At 38.0% G+C, this 20549-nt stretch overlaps 1 protein-coding gene across 1 annotated transcript; it reads right to left on the reverse strand.

Annotated features, from left to right (window-relative positions):
• Nucleotides 1-918: 918 nt before the first annotated feature.
• On the reverse strand, nt 919-16191 carry LOC109545924 (palmitoleoyl-protein carboxylesterase NOTUM). Its single transcript, XM_048662171.1, has 9 exons — nt 16035-16191; nt 3344-3537; nt 3143-3291; nt 2860-3075; nt 2518-2799; nt 2198-2465; nt 1972-2144; nt 1738-1913; nt 919-1680 (listed from the first exon to the last, which is right to left on the reverse strand). Exons 1-9 carry the CDS (start codon nt 16050-16052, stop codon nt 1495-1497), a joined length of 1662 nt encoding a protein of 553 aa, XP_048518128.1. The 5' UTR covers nt 16053-16191; the 3' UTR covers nt 919-1494.
• Between the last annotated feature and the right edge of the window lie 4358 nt (nt 16192-20549).

The raw sequence follows: 20549 nt of genomic DNA on the forward strand, positions 1-20549 counted from the left end.
TTTACTTCATTGCATACTGTAAAACTAGACATAAAGCGCAAAGAACCATTCGCCTTGTTTGATCGAGCGATAAAAAACAAATAAAAAAAAAATTTTGCCAAGTTCAGATGTTAATAGCAAATGGTTATTTACATGCGGGTTAAAAATTGGATTTAAAGAATACCTAAACTTTGGATGCTTCTGAAAATGCGTCTCGTGTCTGGATTTAAAGGCAATTTTGTTTATTTGTAGCTATATGCATTAGTTAGCCTTTGAGCAAATTTTTGTTCAATTTTGTAATTTCGTTGCCAAGTTGGGATTTTTAGATGAAACGGCTGCACAAGGACAAAAAAATTGCAATTTTTAGGTCCTAACTTTAAGTTCATATGAAAATTCTGCCCCAACCTGGATTGACCAAAAGATAGCTGAGTGTATTGCTAGATGTTTTGTGTACGTTCTGTAGAAAACGGCGCTCAGTTTTGTAACTTCATTGGTACGCTTGGTGATTTTTTTAGAAATAGTTACACTTTTTAATAAATGGTTGAAAATTGTGCTTTGGGGCCCCAGTTTGGATGGTGGTGAAGGTTTTGTGTGGAACAGAAGCAATTTATCACTCAGCTTAAACCGAAAGCTCGCCGAAAATCGGCAAAAGTTCCATCCCTTAAACTAAATCTTTCCCATCCAAAAACTGCTGTTTATGTTATTGAATCGCATTATTTTCCGTCGCCTAATTCAACCATCAGCTATGAACTTTCAGAAAGCGCCCCTTAAAGCAAATTGGAAATTTCGTGTAAAATTGAGAAATTTAATCAACATTTTATGTAGCATGGGCTAACCTCACCATTCCGAAAATCCTTGCTGGAGTAAATTTCTTCATTGAAATTGAACGGAAATAAATCGCTAAAAAAGGTAAAATAAGGGGCAATTAAAGACAACAAGCATAGTGAAGTGCCATTTATATTCAAGTAAAAAAGAAAATAAACTAGTTATCAAACAATAATTATCAATAGTCTAAAACCTAAACAATATACAAAAAAATGAGGTAGAATGAAAATCAGTCCTATTGCGCTAAAATCCGAGCAAAACGTCTTTGGGGTCTAACTTAAATAAATAAATAAATAAATCGCCTAATTTCTAACGTTCGTCTCAAGCAGTTAAATGACAATTAAACAATAAATGCAAATGTGTAGGGCGAAATTGTATAAGAAGACAACATGTACAAATAAATAACTTTGACTATTTACACTATATAAAATCGTAATATGTACAGGTAAGTTTAAACAGGACATATCTACAAATCTATATAAAATTCCCTTTGTATGAGTTTGCATTTGGGCCAATTGATTATCACACGTAATAAAGGCTTCGGACATATGTTTCGTTGCCAAAAATGAACTATTTCTTATGCATATAATAATATACTCTCTGTACTGTGTGGGTTTAGTAACCAATTTCTTTTTGGACTTTCAGGCAGGAAACAAACAATGTAAAACTAAACAACGACTTTGCAAACGGCTAATTTGCCTGCTGAGTGAGCAGATTGAGCAACTCGCCCTGATCCATGTTGTTCAAGGTTTCCATGTCGATTCCCAAAGCATTTGCCACGCTGTTCATGTCCAAACCGAAGGATTTCAGCAGCTCGATAAATTCCATTTCTTCGCCAGTAAACGGATTGTGCAGCTTTGGGCACGAGTGGTTGCACTAAAGAAAATTATTCGCATTAAATATCTCACACTCGATTACTATTTTTTGACTTACTTGTGGCCAAGAACACCGTTCCAACCGTCTATGGATGCAATGTTTCTTGTTGAAGGCATTTCGCGGCTTCGACTGCTGCCCACTCCAAGCTGGATGGTTGATGGAGCTGAGATTGTTCTTGGAAACGTTGCCCATGGGTCTAATTAGATTTGCTTTTCTTCTATTTGCGTTTTTTCCTGCAATTTACCCCAAATCCAGTTAAACGGTTTTTATGTTTTCAAGTTGATTACCTACCATTATTATTTTTCCGTTTTCTGTTTCTGTGTGCGTTCTTCTGCTTATTTCTGTCGAAGTTTTCGCCAATTTCATCGCTCTCCTCTTGGGTGGCCCCCATTGTCTTATTCAGCCGGTTGGTTCTGTTCTGTCGTCGCTTGCCTTTTCCCCTGTTGTTCTTTCTGCGCTTTAGCCTAAAAAAATTGCTGCAGACTGAATTTTTTTTTAATAATTACTCCTGTCATACCTTCGTTTGTTGGTCTTCTGCTCCCAACAGTGGAGCGCATCCGCAATGGAAATGCCGTCGATATTCACGTTTAGCCAATCGCGCTTGGTGAGCACCGAGTGCGAGATGCAGGAGGGTGCAAATACAGCCGAAACGTTTTGGAAGCTGTGGCGCAGCGCGTCGCCCATTTTATGAATGTAGTCCCATTGCTGTTTGGTGACGGGGGCTCCCACATTATCTGCGTCCATTTGGGCCTCGTCAAACAGCCATTGGAAGACGAAAAGTTGAACTGAAACATTTTTTTTAGTTCACGTTTATCGTTCAATCACCCTGTATAGTACCTTTAAGAGTGGGGTAAATCCGGTAGCCAAAGTAGCACCTCCATGGTTCGTCCAGGTACTGTTCGCGACATCTTCTAGGCACTCGGCCTTGCCAGAGGTCCATCCCCTTGCGAATCGCCTCCACTGCCGGTTTATTGGTGGGCGCAAACGGGGTTCTATCCAGGAACCATCCAGAATCCGTTACTCCCTTGACGCGGATTTTCGTCCGGTTCATCTGCTCATGCAGCAGCTCTTCCACAAAGTCCAGATTGATCATCACGCCGGTTCCGCCTGCACTGCTGCCTGCACCAATGTTGAGGATTAAACTCCTACTGCGGGGATTGCAGGATTTTAACGCCGTACCTGCTAGCAGAAGATCGGTGCTGTTTTCCAGGCCTAAAGGCAACAGATCTCTGACCACTTGCAGAACTATGGACGATCCCATGAAGCTGAACAAACCGCGCTTATCCAGCTTTTTGGAGCCGCTCCAGGAGTCGCTGGAGCAGTAGGGAACGAACACGTGATTGGCGTTCCACCAGTACGGGTTCTCCTCCATGGAGGGCGACAGAATCCCACTGACTGTTTATACGAAGAAATGAATTTTTAGCGTAAATCAAAGAGGAAATGGACTTGATAAACCACTGACCTTCCCGGGTTTCGGGCCAATTCGAAGAAGTCATGAAATGCCGCTGCTTGACCCATCGATTCCTGCAGCTGTGATGGTCGTAGCAGTACCAGCCGCCCTCAAGAAAAATGATCCATTTCTTGCTGTGAGCCGATTTGCGCAGATAAAACCTAAAAAAAGGTGCATGTAGAGGCAGGAAGAATCATTGAGCCATCCAAATACCCTGCTTGGGAGCCATCGTTGCAGGTCACAGACCGATCGGACAAAAACACCTTTTTCAAAGGCTTCACATCTCCAGTTGCTGGGCTGGTTTTGTTTGGAATCGTTTTGTCTCGCTGGATTGCGTTTGAGAAAATGGCATCTTGGACGGCAATCGACACCACTGGACTGACAACCAGCCAAATGCACACTAATCTCTAAAAAAAAATGTTTTGTGTAAATGGAAAGCGGCGCTGTGGATGTGAGGTGGATGAATGGTTTCTGTATCTTCTGGGGGTACTCAGAATTATTTTTTCTGATTAAAATTGATCGCGCGAAACCTTCACCATTGAGTCAGAGGAGAGGGATTCGAAGTTGACGAAATGGTGAAAATTGCGCCTTTACTGCCTCCAAATTAGGTGCTTGCAACGAAATTTGGTCTGTGGTTTCACCCTATAGGAAGGAATGTTATTTTATTTCGTTGAGAAGTTGAAATTTTTATCAAAAATGGTGTCGGACTAGTTGGAAATTGTGTTATCAATCTCCACCTTTAATTAGGCCTGGTTAACGCAGTTAATTTTTTGGAGTTGGCGCAGTGTTGCGCAAATGGCTTTGTGCGCCAACCCAACGCACAGGGGCAGTAACTCAGTTTCGTTGCTGGAAAAAAATTGACTTTTTTGTTAAGTTGTTTTTCGATTAATTTTAAAGGCCATTTATTAACAACAAATTAATTTTATAGCATCATTTGCCTCCGTCGTATCGTAGAAAGTATTAAAATATTTTTCCTGCCTCAAATTTAAGACAAAAATTAAATAATTTTTTATTAAAAAACGAACGGAATAATACGCTTATTCCGTTTATTTAGTTTATAATAAATTTGTTGGAAAACTAATCACCCCCACTCCTCTTATGCCTTTAGAGTTGGTTTAAAAACTGTGGATTTTGAGTTGTGGTCGAATTTTTTTCTTGCTTTACTTTATACTCAAAAACTGTCTATTTTGTAGATTCACTTAAAAATACTCCAAATTAAAATCAAATCCTGGGTTCTTCAGTCATTTATTGTTCATTTATCAATTAAAAAAACGTTTCGGTGTTTTCCACCATCATCAGTTTCAATGTGTAGCGTTGTTGCTACTTTACGTTGCACAACTTTATGTTGCTTCAAAATACATGCCAAGGCGTAAAGTAGCAACAACGCTACACATTGAAACTGATGATGGTGGAAAACACCGAAACGTTTTTTTAATTGATAAATGAACAATAAATGACTGAAGAACCCAGGATTTGATTTTAATTTGGAATTGAAACACAGTCAGGAAAGTACGTACAACTTAAAAATACTGACAGTCTGGAGGCATTTTACGCAAAAAATTTCAAAATAAATTTATAGCTTTGAAGGAATTTTACAAAAAACCTTTTTCAGCGTCGAATTCGGGACAAAAACGAAAATAAGTTTTCCCATTTTTTCCGGAAAATTATTGAAGATTTCTGAAAAACCGATCACAAAACTAGAAGTTTTTAATCGAAAGCTCAAAAATTGCAATATTTGCTGATGCTTTTCTTCTTTTCCGACAACCAAGGGGTCAAGCCAAAAACGACACAATTAATTTTGATAGAAAATTGGCCTCATGCATCGCATTGCAGAAGATTTTAAAAAACCCTTTTGAACTTGGCACAAAAACCATATAATTTTGTTTACTTTTTTTGCAAAGCAATTAAGATTGTATTGAAAAAACGACCAGAGCTTACAAAAAATTATTTTAAAAGTTTGTCACCCTCATCGCTCTGAAGAATTTTAAAGTTTATTTAAAATTTCGGGTCTTTCCAGTTTTAACAAAGTTTTTCTAAAGCAATTCTTTAAGCAAGGAAACGCATTATTTTCTAAAGTATTACTTAAAAACACTTACAATATTCCGGTATTTTCTGTGAAAAATTATTAAATAAATTGTATTCGAACACTCGCTCCTTAACAGCTTCGTGAAGATTTTTTTTACTTTTGCAACTTCGAATTTTGGACTAAACCCTAATATTTTTTGGGGTTTTTTCCCAAAAATATTTTTCCGCAATTGTAGCAGAACAAGGAAAACCTAAAACCGCAATTATTGCCTGGATTGGGGGGAAATTGATACGCAAATGCACTGAAAATTACGACTCTAGTCTTCAGTTTGAATGCTTTGGAAAACTCGACTTTTGCCTGGGTTCATGGGAAAATTGCTCCATTTGTACTCAATTTTATTGGTTACCCTTTGCAGAAAATCGAGTAAATTTTATTATTTTGTTGCCAAGTTAGGAATTGTATCGCTAAAGTCTGCACACTGGCAAACTTCTAAAAAATTCGGTTGTTCGATGGATTTGGGAAAAATTACGCCAATTTATACTGAAATGTGTTGATTAGACTGTGCTGGACGTTTAACGCTTTTTCGCGTTTTAACTCTGTTTCCCGTTTTAACTCTTTGTCCCTCTCTGTTCGTTCTCGTCGTTAAAAACTGCGTTTTTAGCGTCATCACTTTTGATCCTTTTGGAAGCGTCTAAAAAATCGACTTTTGTATGGATTAGTGGAAAACTGCGTCAAATTGTACTTAAGTGTATTGGTGACAATGCAGGAAGTTTTCTTAATTTTTTTTATTTAGTTGCAAGGTTATAAATTCGAGAGAGTGAAGAGATTCAAGTGAAGACGCAATGGTTTGAAATTGGGTTTTTAAGGTATCTTCTTTGAATGCTTCTAAAAATTCGGCTCTTGTCTAGGTGATGGGGAAATTTGGCCAATTTGTACCTAAGCATAGCAGTTACACTCAGGCATAGCAGGGAATTTGTCTTGAAATTGATCATTGCAGTGGAATTGGGGAATTTCCCTTGGATTAGGTAAAAATTGCGTAAAGTTGTACATAAATGTCTTAGTTACACTCTTCAGGAAACTTACTTCAATATTCTTATTTTGTCGGCCAGTTTGATATTTTATTAGTTTTGTTGTATTTTTATTGTTTTATGTTTAGGGCTTCTGTTTTGAATGCCTTTTCAAACTCCAGAAGTTGTCTGCAAAATTATTGGCCCCACTTTGTCAAAAGTTTAGTTATTTTTTTATTTAGTTGACACGGTTGGATTTAGCTAGGAAATGACTACGCGATGATTAGAAATGGGGCTTTTAATCTTTGAATGTGCCAGAAAAATGGAAAGTTGAACCTGCATTGAGGTTGAAATTTTTGAAACATTAAAAAAAAAATTCGGTAAAAGTTCTTAAAAAAAACTTTGGATTTTTTAGCAAGTTGGTTAGAAATCGAATTTTATGTCTTAACTCTGGGTGCTTCTGCAAAATTGGTGCGTGTGTTGTTTGTTGCTTCGCTCGTTCAGTTTATTTTCCCTTGATTGGTAAGTTTGGTAATTTTTTAGAGAAAAATCTACTCTTTTAAGAACTGGACATTTTACTGGTTAGACATTGTGATATTGAAGTCGCCACTTTGACGACGTCTCAAATTTCGCCTCGTCCCTGAATTAAAGAGAATTGTGCTCAATTTGTGGTCAAATGTATGGATAAGGCTTCATAGGAACAGTAGTTCAATTTTTGTATTTTATTGATGAGTTGGGATTTTTTATGCAAATGCCAGCACAATGGCTAGAAATCACTTGGGATGCTGTTCAAAATTCGGCTTTGGTCTAGATTGAGGGCAATTTTTCCCAATTTGTACTACGTTTTATTGGTTCTAAATTGAAAAAAGGTCAGTTCATTACGAGTTCGTTGCTCAATGGGAAATTTCTCCGCTAAAGCCTGTACACTGATTTGTAATTGCGCTTTTCGAGCCTCGAAATGATTCTGAAAATTCAGCTCTCATCTGAATTTGGGAGAAATTACCTCAATTTGTAACTCAAGCTGTTGGTTACATTTAGCTAGAAACTTAGTTCAAATGTTTAGTTTTTATGGCGAGTTTGGATTTTGAAAGCAATGGGTGATGATCAGAAATTGCTTCATTAGAGTCGCCCCCTTGGAGACTTCTCAAAATTCGGTTCTTACCTGAATTGAAGAGGAAATTTGGTCAATTTGTATTGAAATGGATTGGTTTCACTTTGGGGAAAGGCTTGCTGAATTTTGTAATGTCGTCAGCAACTTACAATTTTCATGGCAGCTGCACGCACTTTGGTGAAAATGTGCACATTTTTAGAGCTTCTTTTTTGATGCTTCATCAAATTCCGCCTGCATTTCGATTGAAACGAAAATTGTTCAAATTGTTCATACATTTATTGGTTGAAGTCTGTCGGAGGTTTCGTTGAAATAGTTTATTTCGTGGCCAGGGTTGGATTTTTATGGCAAATGACTGTAAACTGTTTGGAAATTGCGTTCATTAGACCTACATTTTGGGTGCTTCTGAACATTGATTTTCGGCTTGATACGGGAAAAAAGCCTCAAATTGTTCATCAATGTTTTAGTTACACTCTGAGAAGTTTAGTTCAACAGTCTTATTTCGTTCGTATGTTTGGATTGTTAAAGGAAACAGCCGCACAAAGTTAAAGTGTTCGAGTCCACAATTTGGATCCTTCGAAAAATTCGCCTTTAGCCTGGAATTTGGGAAAATTGCGCCACTTTGTGCGTAAATGTGTTGGTTACACTCTACAAGAAGTTTACGTCAAAAAATGTAGTTCTTTGCCAAATTTAGGGTTTAAATGGCAAATGCGGGTTAGAAATTGAAGTTTTAGAGTAGGTACCTCAATTCTGGAGGCTTCTGAAAATTCTTCTCGTGTCGCGATTCAAGCGAAATTTGTCTTGTTTGCAGTCAAATTCATTCGGTTCCTTCCGGGCAAAGCTGTGTTGGATTTTTTTATTTTGTTGGCTAGTTAGCATTTTTATGGCAAGTGCAGGAATAAAAAATTGTTCTTCAGGACTTAACTTTAGATGCATCTGAAAATTCGTTATAAATCTGAATTGAAAAATTCTCAAAACCACAAAAAATCTTCTGGGTGAATAAAATCGTGTTTTGCAAGAGGGGCTTCGTCTTAAACGGACGCACGACCTGATTTATGACTAGTGATTAATTAACATACCGACAAAAATGATCAGAATGTTGCGGCACACAATGATTAAAATGTATGTTTTTAATCTCCACTTTGGATGCTTTTGAAAATTCGGTTTTGGCGTCAATTGAAAGGAAATTCGCTAGACTTATAGTCAATTTTATTGGGGTAAAACGTTTGGTGCATTGTTAATTTTATTAGTTCGTTTCACAGGCTGGTGGCTGGTTGAAAACTGCGTTTATACGCTCGAGTTTGGAAGCTTGTGAACATTCGGCCCTGGCCTGGATTTGGGAGAAATTTTGCCAGTTTGTAACTCAAAGTGTTGGCTATAATTTGTAGGAAATTGACTTCAAATTTTGACTTTTTTTGGAAAATTGGGATTTTTTGCCAAATGGCTGCACAATGGTCAGGAATTGTGTTATGAGTCGCCACTTTGGATGCTACTGCAAATAGGTATTTGTCTGAAAACGGGGAAAAAGCGGCAAATTGTTTCTCAATTTATATTTCAACTCTATAGGAAGTTTAGTTCAACCTTCTTGCTTCACTCGTATGTTTGAATTTTTAAAGAAATAGCCGCGCAATGATTGGAAATTGCAATTATAATCCGCAATTCGGATCCGTCTAAAAGTTCGGCTTTTGCCTGTATTTTCGGAAAACTCCGTCCTTTGTATAAAAATGTGTTGTGTTGTTGTGTTAGGTATCTCGGAAAATTGTTTCCAAACCCGGATTGAACAAAAAAATTGCATGATTATATTATTAGATGTTTTGTCTACGCTCTATTCAAAACAGCGCTCAGTTTCGTGACTTTGTTGGTAAGTTTGGCGTTTTTCTTGGAAAATTGTGCTCTGAAGCCGCTGGTTGGACGGTCCTGACCACCTACAAGAAGCGACAAATTATGAAAACCACAAATCAACTTCAAGTCGAATAAAATCGTGCGTTGCAAAGAGGGGCCGTTTCTTATAGCGAGGCACAACCTGATTCATTACTGGCGATTAATTAACATATCGACAAAAATGAACGGAAATCGGATTATGACAGCTACTGGTTTTGAAAAGGGACCGGGCGTCGGCATGGATCAAAGAGCCTCAACGAGAAAGAACAAGGTTGCCGCATCTGATTACCGACAAAAAGGCCTAAAAACCCACCTAACATGAATAATCGCCCCGTTCTTGTATAGATGAGCGCATTCATTGCATGCTGATTTACCATCGCCGTGGATGGATCGGCTTTAATCCGCTTTTCACAATTGGAATCAAGCCGAACGACATTTTTTGTTCCTAGTTTTTTCTACTTCTGCCCTAAGATCCGGTTGGGGCAGCCGGAAATAGGGGCCCTTCAGGGCCTTCAACTGGCTGGAGGTTGTGGAACTGTTTTGTGACGCCTCTGACAAGCGATCGGGTGTCGGGCATTGTAGACAATAAGGCCGCGGCACCTCAAAAGTATCGAATTATACGGTGAACGTTAATCTGATTTCACGCCTATTTTCCGCATAATTTCTCTTTGACCGGCCATTACCGCATTGTGCGACCGATATTTTTGGGGGGTTTTCGATACCGGCCGACGTGCTTCTCTTCTATTTTATTCTGCTGCCCCGGAACTTAAAAACAAGGCTCTGGTTGTGCAGTTGGTCGCCGTCCATTTCCCTGCGGGAAAACGTTAAGGTTTCCATGGAAACCACTGTGTTTGGCAACGCCAAACGGCAGGGGCCTGGCCTGTTTGCACTGGATAATTAAATTAACCTTCCAGCGCACATTCCTTCTAGCAAATCGACAGAATACAGTTGCTTTAGACGCTCGTTTGCATAGTCAAACGGACTCGATTAATAATGATAGAAGAGGGAGAACCCGATGCATTCTCGTAAGATTTTATGCGACTATAAAAACGGTTTATGTTTTTTTTTTGGTATTCTGGCCGATGTTAAGTCCATTATTAATTAATATGCTTCATTAGCGAGGCCAACAATAAAACGGTTTTAAATTCTCATAATTGTGACAATTTTAATGCGGGGCTGCGGCTAAATAAATAGGAAATAAAATCCGCATTAGTGGATTTAACGAGTTGCCGACAAAAAAATCGGGTTTCTTTAACGGGCCCCGTTTCTCGAAATATACGGGCACCGTATTCATCATAAGCAATAACGTCATTCTGGCATTTCGGAAAGTCGATGATCGTTAAAAAAATACGCGAAACTGATGAGAGCCACATTTGCATTCCAACATTGGGGAACTTCAGGTGAGGAAAAAACAAAAGCAAATTCCTAAATCGGCATGAACATTAAGCGTTATCAAATGGCCTACGGTAAAGCCAGATAACCAATTAAATTTAAGAATAGTAAAGGTGCTGTCGGCGAAGATCAAAGCGTTGGCAGCCCGTTATTATCTGCTACTGTCGGCTGCTTGACTGAATGAGGATCTATCTCGTCGCCTTTGCTTTCCTTTTATAGTATGCACACACAACTTGTTTGCTGCTACTATTTTTCTTTTCACCTAATAATGTCGAGCGTTTATTAATAATTCCAATTGCGCGCCGTCCTAATTCGGGCTTGCTTCCTTTACGACAACTCGAATCCGGTTCCGATGCAAAGAATTGTTCCGTCACCAACCAGGTTCCTTTCTCGACTAAATTGGCGCAATAAATCGTGCAATCGACCACGCTTTTCTTTACGCTCAAATCTGGAGACCTTAAGTAATTGCCCCAATTTACTGGCCATTAAATGGGGCCAAAGTGCGCAGTACAACAAGCTGTAAAACCAGCACCAACTTCAAAAATTCCAGTCAAAATAAGAACTCTTTTCGACACCAACTGGTATTTTGTTGATCGCACCCGGTAAATAGCTCCCTCAGCCGAAAGTAGTCGATTGCCTTCGCGTATCTCCGCCGCTGTGCTTAGGAGCGAGATGGGCATAGCTGTAGCCATGACAACCAGCTTATCTCAGTACGAGGCGCCATCATAAAAAAACCGTACCGAAAACAAGGGCCAGTTTTTCGGCAACCAGACTGGCGTTTTTATGATGGTATCGTAAAAAAATCCCCGATTGTCGGCAACACTGGCCGAAATATATTCGGTTGGAAAAGGCGGCGTTTGTTCCGGTGCGTGTGCGAAGGTCGGCTTCTTTGATCTCGCCGCTAAAGTAGTACCTGTCAACGTAAGGGGATTCCATAGTTGCTTCTCGTATTGCCGTGTTGCCGCTGTTCGCCTGTCCCGGTTGTTTACCGCTGTTGGGTCTGGAGGGTTTGGAGGCCGCTAAACCCCCACAACTCCTTACTAGTTAACCACAAGCATTACTGAGGAAATCTGGCAAGGAAAATCGGGTCCTATTGGGAATCTCGGAGGATTTCGAAATTCTTCCGGTTGGTTCCCGTTGCTGAATGGCAACATTGCCTTCGTTACGCCTGTAGAGTAATCGGGTTCCTACTATTACACTACTCTGGTGGAAAATTGTAAAAGAATGCCGACGAAACAGATGTGTAAGATGAGGGCAGTGATGACGCAGGATTTTGCAGTCCTTTGCCAATCTGAACCGTTTTTCCCCAAGTATTCTGCTGGTAAATCCGCCATCCATTTACCTTCCAGCGCGTGTTCCCACTTGATTAGCACGTTCCTAATCAATTGATTTACTGCTATGGTTAGTTGGGACGTTCAAATCAATTGGGCAAACAAAGATCACGCGATCTTTGATGATTTTATTAATAAAACTGGGCACCGGAATGGAATTCGAGAGGCCGAAAAAAGTGAGTTTATCTAACCCCCATCGATGTTTCGAGAATTTCGAAACGGGTAATTTGAACGCAAACGAACGACTGCGGTAACTTGAAAAACAAACAAACAAATAAGACCTGTAAAACGGACTAGTCATTTCCATAAAGTCTGATCTTTGTGCGCATACCTTTTTACCGCCCGCCGCTCGAGAAGACATCGGCATGTTGTCGGCACGATTGTGAGACTTTATATTGCTCAAGTCCTTTTTCAACGATAGATGTCCGAATGGAAAAAACATCCAAGCTGGGCAGCTGCAGTACGCAAGAGATTTTTCACAAAAGTACCTTAATAGGACTCACTTTTCTAGGGCTCTAGCATAGATAGATACGAACTTTGAGCCAAACCGTCTCAAGTAATGCATAACAAGCAGAATTTATGAGCAGTCGCCTTAGTTGAAAACACCGCAGCAAACCAACTAGTTGTTTACGGCCCCTCGTAACACAACCAGGCCGGTCGCGCTATAGTCAAGAGCGAGAGGCGAACAGTGGTTGTCGCGGAAACGCACCTGTCTTTGTCCCACCGGCATGATATACCAGGGGTGATTTGTTCAACATGCACATTTTACATTAGTTAGATCCAGAAATTCGAATTTTAAAAGGGAAAAGCTGTTCGATTTTTTGCAAAAAAAAACAGCCCACTTTAACTCTCCCAGTTTACGCCAATTACTGTACAATTGGGTGATCGTGTAGCTTAATTTAAACAACGCTTTAAATTACGCAGTTTCAGCAAAAAAAATTGCTGGAAGGTCCAAACATTAAGCCAAAAAACACTCACAAAGTTTGAGGAAAATCACCATTTTCAGGCCAAGTTTCTAAAGGTGTTGCCAAACTGCGCAAAACGTTTTCAGTTAATCAAAATTATTTCCTTGGATACCTAGCATGTAGATTCATTCAATTTGGGTCGATTTAGATTATTTAGGTCTTTTCAGCTTATTAACTTTTACCTTCTGTATATTTTTTTAGTTTCATTAAAAAGATCACTTCAACCCTGCTAACACAAACAAACTAACTCAAAATTAACCGAAAGGAAAACAACGCAAAACTACATGGCAACACCGCATTGTGTGGAATTCCCGAAAGAGTCAAATAATCCGCCATCTGACTGTCGACGCCCTGGACAACCTCAATCAATGGACAATATTAGAAAAGATGCTCAAACTTTTGCGAAAAATCCAATTATTATGCATCTCAGCGACAATTTTTAATGTTGAGTTATGAATTGTTGATGCCTAAAGCACGATTTAGCAGCAAATAACATCATTTTCGTGCATAATTAAGTAGTTATGAAAAAACGAATTTAAAACGTTTGTAAGTAATTTTTGCCTTAATTTCTTGAAAAAAAGAAGATTTTAAAACTTCTATCAAACCGTGATATAAGAATAATATGTGATTCTGTTCTATTCTATAATCTGAAAGAACATATTTCGAACCAATCTCGGACATGAGCAAATTTCAATATATCATCTCACATAATGAGGTCAGTGTCAATAGCTTGAAACAGACTCTAGTTGTTGATGAACCCTCGTAATACAAGCAAGCCTTTCGCGCCTAATTTTCATACAGTCAAGAGCGAGAAGGCTATAGTGGTTCTCATGGAAACCGGTCTGTCATTGTCCTACCTCCCTAGTGCAAAGGCAAAAACGAACCAAAACATATTTCAGCAATGAAAAGGTGTTTAAAAAAACATTTAATACGAACATAATAAAAGGTAATACTTTACACCACGATCTGGTAACGCACGCGCACAAACACGCATAGCCGAAAATTCGATACTGTTTAGCCATGTTGCCAAACTGCCACCAAAGTAGAAAATCTCAATCAATACGAAAAAGCTAATTAATTCAAAGTTGAAAACTGACCAGAAATACGTCCATAGAGGAAATGCGAACGGCGCAAAAAGGTTCAAAATAAAACTGAGAAATATGCATAGGAAAAATGATCAAATGTTAAGGATAAAAATAAAAAGGACACCGACCATTGTACAAAAATGATAGTGGTAGTACTGGCAACTGCGCGAATAATTTAGACTGGCACGCCGGCGCAAAGAGTGGAATCAACATGGCGTCCTTTGTTTTGGTGACTTTCATAAGGAGAAAACTGGTGGAAACCGGCATTTTCTCGAAAAATCTTAGGACAAATTTAGTTCGTTATGAGGTTTTCTATAAGTTGCGAATAGTCCTAATCGGCAAAGCGGCAATGCTGGTATCAAATCGTGGTGTGAATATTTACATAAGGAAATGTCAATGCCACGTTCCATTATAATTATCAGTGGTGATTTACCACAAACAAGCCACATAATTTAAAAACAGCACAGCAAACAAACTAGTTGTTTATGGTCCCTCGTAATGCAACCGAACCATTCCCGTCTAACTGTGTCTATAGTCAAGAGCGAGATAATAATACTGGTTGTTATAGAAACACGCCCGTCTTTGTCCCACTTTTCCGATATACCAGGGATATTTGAAACTGATATTGGGTGATAGTAAAACGAAACCACAAATTCAATAATCCGCTGTTAAAAAAAAGTTACAAAGGAAGAACTTTTAAAATTAATAATGTCGCGCGCCAAACAATAGTCGCAAAGTTTTTCAAATAACTGAGCAAAAAAAATTAGTTTGCAAAAGTTGTTTCTAGCAAAAAGCCTTGAAAATGCCGGAAAATAAATTTCTTATTCTAAGAAAATACTCAAGCCTACTTTATAATCAACTAGAAAAAGCCCACATTTTCTTTAAAACCCCACTAAATAAATTAGTTGTTTATGACCCCCCGTAATGCAACCAAGCCGTCTGCGCCAAACTGCGCCACTGGCCAGAGCGACAGAACAATAGTGGTTGTTATGGAAACGCAACTATCTTTGTTGCACCTCCGTGATATACCAGGGCTGATTTCTAGGTTTTCAGGGTTCACTTTAGTTTCTTGTGAAACGAAATATAGTCGATCTCAATAAAGTCCAAATTGATTAACTTATTTCTTTGAAAAAGCTCGGTTTTGTCAAATTTATTGATATACATATACGATCTTTTTAGTTCCAAATTTATTCATAAATACAGTTTAAGTTACTTGAATCATCCATCAAAATTCAATGGAGAATTCAAAATTGAAATAACAAACAAGGGTTTTCACTTGAAAAAATGGCTTTGGCGGATTCGAGCATTTTTCAACAAACAGTGCGCTGAATTTTAAATGAATTTAGAAATTCTTACAGGGGCTCACTCTATGCATATATCATATAACAGTAAGAGAGCAAGAAGAAGATACACTAAAAAACCGACTTCCGTAAGGAAAAACCTTCGAAACTAGAAATATGTCCGCAAGAAACCGGCAAAACTTAACAGATCGTTGCGGATGCGGAAACTGGCGATGCGGAAATTGTTCAATAAAAATCATCAAAAGTTAGCAAGTAAAAACTAAATTTCTAATGCAATCAAGCATTCTCCAAAGGTGAAAACATTAGTGTTCTGAACTCTTAAGCCTGCAGCTGGTAGCAGAAGAATGACGCTGACGCTTCCAAGTAGGTAAATTGAGAGCCCAATCAACGTTTACCGAAGAAGTTACGTATTTGCTTTCGAGTGAAAACTCTTCACGTGTTGGTTGAAATAAAAGTGTCTTGTAAATATGTAATAAGCGTTGTGGGCTTTAAACAGTAGCCAAACGGTTGTTTGTGCAGCATCGGGGAAATCGAGCGGGTTCCACTTGCGGTACCCGGTTAAAATGTTTACAAACTTTGTTACAACCACGAATTGGCCGGTGGAGACTGAAAGGGACAGTAGAAAAAGAACCAACGATTATCGACAAAGTAAAGCGGCCATCGTCCAGAGTACATTAAACCTGAGCGGCTGAAAATAGGGCCCCAAATTACAATACAGAAACCATTATTGCACTTCACTAGCGTATCGGTGCACCTGTTCACATCAAAAGACCGGCGGAATCGTCGGCCCGCATCAAAGGCTCCTTACCTGTGCAAATGCGCGCATCTCGATTCCTTTATACGCGATACACACGCCGATGAGGCTCGAGAAGAAGAAACGAGCACACGCACAAGCTCCGATCTCAACAACACCGAGATTTCAACTGAACTGATCTGAACAGCGAACTGAACTGGACCCGAAAACAGCTTCCAAACAGTTTGGTTCAGATCCACCCCACCTCCAGCTACCCCCTGGCTTGGGGGTGCGCACCACTTTGCGTGTTGCGTGGGTGGAAGTGCTGGGTTGGTACTTGGTACCCACGTGTTGGGCGTGGTTCTGCCCATGTGCGCGCTGGAAATTCGACCTTACGGTGAAGGTGAAAAATTATCTTCGACAAGAGAATTTCGAAATTCAATTGACATGCTATTGAGAGATAATTGAGATTTTTCCTTCAGTAAAGTTGCTTTCTTTCTTGAAATCTTGCCCTGGAATAAAAAAAATGCAAGTAGCCCAAAAACAGGGTAAATACGACCTTCTTGCTAGGCATTTATCCCCCTTTTGTCCAATGGAATGCTCAAAATCACGCCAAAATTGTCGACTGAAAATATAGTTTTTTTCTCTCGAAGCACTAAATTTTCAAAAACCATTCTGTGTTGGAGTTTGAATTAATTTAGGCTAAGATTTTTTTAAATAACAATATCTTTACAAGACCTGTGATGCCTGCAAATCGACCAAACTCTTAAAAAATTCGTCCTTCTAACACAAAATGTACCTACAAGCAAATTTATTTAATTTTCGAGAAAAGAAAACGTCGAAATACTAAATAACCCCAGATTCACTATTAAAAATAAATTCTTGGGAAAAGCTACTTTCTTCAAAAGTTCATAAGAACAGTTCGTATCAACGCACCACTTTTAGACTCTCATAAAATAAATGCGACCTCCTTGTTAGGCAATTAAATCCCTCCAACATTTTTTACTTTCAAAATATTGTGTTTTTATCTAGAAAGAGAAAATTTTCGAAAATCATTCTTTCCTGAAAAGTGGATTAATTTCTGCGGGGCGCCTTTCAAATCATAATATTTCAGCAATAAAAGCTGTTTTCTATTGAAGGTCTTGTTTTTATTGAACTGTGATGTGTGCAAATCGAGCAAACTTTGAAAAGGTGCGTTCTTCTGGCTCAATATGCACAAGCAAATTTCGTTGGTTTTTCTCATAAGTTCATCAGACGTAAAGCTGCTTTAAAGTTTGCAAGTAAAATTTCGATTGTTCCTTGAAAATTTGACTTGGAATCAAAAAGTTTAAGTGGTTTTTTTGCGGTGGAAAGCTCAAAATATCTTTCTCAATTAAAAGTACAAAATGTAAAATACACCAAAAAATAACATAATATGGACCGAACCTAAATTTAACAAATACATAGAAAAACATTACGAAAACAAACTGACAGAAAACGAGGACACTTGAATTAAGTATATAAAACTTTCTTGTTTTGACAAGGTAAATAAAAGTAGAAATATCAATGGTTTTTGAGTTTTTCAGTTTAAGTTTGGATTCCTTTCAGCTCTACGAAAACCTACGAAACGGGCCCAATTGAAGAAACATTCGACAATTTTTAGCTACTTTAGAGGTTCCAAATCAAAAAAATGCGACCTTCTTAATAGGCATTTACCCCATTTTGTCCATTGGAATGCTCAAAATCTTTCCAACATTTTTGACGTTGAAAATATTGGTTTTTTGTCGAGAGACAACATTTTCGGAAACCGTTCTTCTGTGGAGTTTGCATCAATTTCTGCTGGGTAATTTTTAAATAACAATATTTTATTTATTTACCAGAAAATACTAAATGTAAAAAAACAAAAACCAAAGAAAACAATTTTTAGTTTTTTTTATTCTAAGATCAATTGGAAAATTATTCTTATAGTTTTAAGTTTTGTTGTATTAGCAAAAGTTCATGAACTTTTGCTTTCGTGCTAATCTGGTTTGCTACTTTCCCCTGGGAAAATAAGGATGCAAGCCAGGCTATGAGTTGTTGACTATATTTTCGTCTGTCTTCATTAGGTACACCTTATTCAATCCTTTATTTTTTTGGTACCAGATTCTTAATTTAAAACCTTAGACTCATTTGGCATTCTGTTGAAAGTGTTTCTTGCTTTGATATCATTATTTTTCGTGCTTCCCCTTTTGTAACACTATGGCGCAATTATTAGTTTCTGTCTTGTTTTGCTCAACAAATTGATGAATTGATCTTTCATTTTATTGTAGTAAAATAATAGGCAATAGGCAGGAAAGATATATTTTTTTCGAAAATTGACCATTTAATATTCCTGTTTGGACAGATTATAATAAATGTTTCCCATGAAGTCGAAAGACGCAAGAAACACTGATTCGTTGTTACAAATTTGGGAAACGCAAACTCACTTTCTTCATAAGTTCAATAGAACAGTTCGTATCAACTCTCATAAAACATCTAAACTTCTACCAAATGGGCCCCGTTGAACGGTTTCTCAACCAATGACCTGTTTTGGAAGAAAAATGAGATTTTCACAAAGCAAAGCTATTTTAGGGGTTTCAAGTCAAATTTCAATTTCTGTCTCGAAGATATCGGTTTTCATCCGGTGGAAAGCTCAAAATTCCTGGAACATTTCCGCCTTTAAAAATCTTGATTTTTTCTAGATTTTCCCGCGGCTTAAGCGGACAAATAAGTTTACTGCGGGACAAAGCAGTAAATTTTTCTTATTTCGAAAAATTATTTGTCGCCTTAAGCCGCGAAAAAGTCCCTTCCAATATTCAGAAAAACATGATGGAAAAAACTATGGATGACTGAAAACTTCCTCGACTTAATTGACGATAGAAGAAAAGTCGAAACACACGCAAAGAAAAACACAATCAAATCCAATAGCAAATTAAAACAGCCATAGAGAAAACAAGAGAGAATGACAAATGTGGAGAAATGGAGTCACTTGAGATTTTGAGAATCAACAGAATATACAAGACATACAAAAATAGTGCCTTTAGTAATGCATTTAAATGAAGAACTAACAAAAGCACAAATAGTAAAAAAATAACAATTGGTCACCTACAGAATAAACATAAGACAGAGACAAACAGGACAAATGAGAAACAATAAAGCGGTTTTCAAAAATTTGATCAACCAACTATTTGTACGAAAAAAAGACAGAAGAAAGCAACTCTGGATTACTAAAAATGCTCTTGACTGAAGGAGCAACAGAAGAAAATATCGAAACAAAGTCAAAGGTACACACAAAGCCAACAGGAAATTAAAACAGCTATAAAAAAAAAGAGCAGAATAACAACATTTAAATAAAAAATTACAAGTGACCCATTTCTTGCGTCTCTGCCCAACATTTCGGACTTTCGAAATTTTGATTTCTTCTCTGGAAAGACTAAGTTTGTGATTTTTCTAATTTGTTTCCGAGTTCGGATTTATTCCAGCTTGGTAGCGAAAGACAGAATTTTATTCATAATATATGTTTTCTATAGAAAATGTTTGTTTCAAAGACTGAGAAGTGTGAAAATCCGACTCAAAATGTACATGCAAAAATGAATTTAGCTTGCTTGATGACAAAAAAGCTTTAAACTCTCATAAAACTCAACCAAATGCGCCCATTTTCACATAATTGTTTTTGTGAATTTCTGCAAATCTAACATCATTTGGACTCTTGCATACTTAATAGCAGAAAATTTAAAAAAATGTCCTACTTTCCTAAAGAGTCAGCTGAATCTTCCATCTTAAACACTCGTAACTGAAATAACCCATAAGAACCGTCCATTATTGGGATTTGTCAAAGGCTTTCGACTCGGATAATCAGCATCTACTTCTTGGGATTCTGCCTGCTTTTGGGATAAGGGGTGGATGTTTTGACCTGGGCAAATAATCATTTTCAGACTGCCGGCGACTGATCACCGGAGGTGGTGGTAAAGCATGCTTTGAACTCATTATGGTGTCACTTCACGCTTCTAAAATATTGAAAGCTTAAGCTTTAAAATCCTGTAAAACTGTGAAAGCTCCACTAAATGCGAACCTTTTCACGTAGAAAACTTTTGTGCTCTTTTCTATAAACCCAGCGTTATTTATTTGCCCTAAATGGAAGACACTTTCCCTTATTTAAACCTCGTGTAAAACATATGGCAGAGATGATTTTCGGAAATCGTGAACTTGAACTCTGAATCTTTCAAGAATATAAAGTAGAAAATTGTTTTTGATGTGTAAAATTTTGACAATTTGCCTCTCAATTTATTGGAATTAAAAATCCATCAAGAACTGGTTTATTCTTTTGCTTAAGAAAAACCTGCATGCATCTAATTTTTTTCAAAAATATCGACTTTTTCCATCCAGTAGCGAGCTCAGAATCCCTGCATCGTGTTTGGTTTGGAAAATATTTTGGATTTTTGCAGACTCTTTCTGCCCCGTTTAAAACTGCGATCAGTTAAACGTTCGCCATTGACTTCACACATATCTCCAACAAACTGTGTGTTTGTGTTCCCTTTAAAAATCTTCGACTTGTTGGAAAACCATTCTTAAAGCAGATTTTCATTGATCACT

The sequence above is a fragment of the Dendroctonus ponderosae genome, unplaced genomic scaffold (genome assembly GCF_020466585.1).
Source record: "Dendroctonus ponderosae isolate FM_Combo_2020 unplaced genomic scaffold, Dpon_F_20191213v2 Dpon_F_20191213_10, whole genome shotgun sequence".
NCBI classification, from domain to species: domain Eukaryota; kingdom Metazoa; phylum Arthropoda; class Insecta; order Coleoptera; family Curculionidae; genus Dendroctonus; species Dendroctonus ponderosae.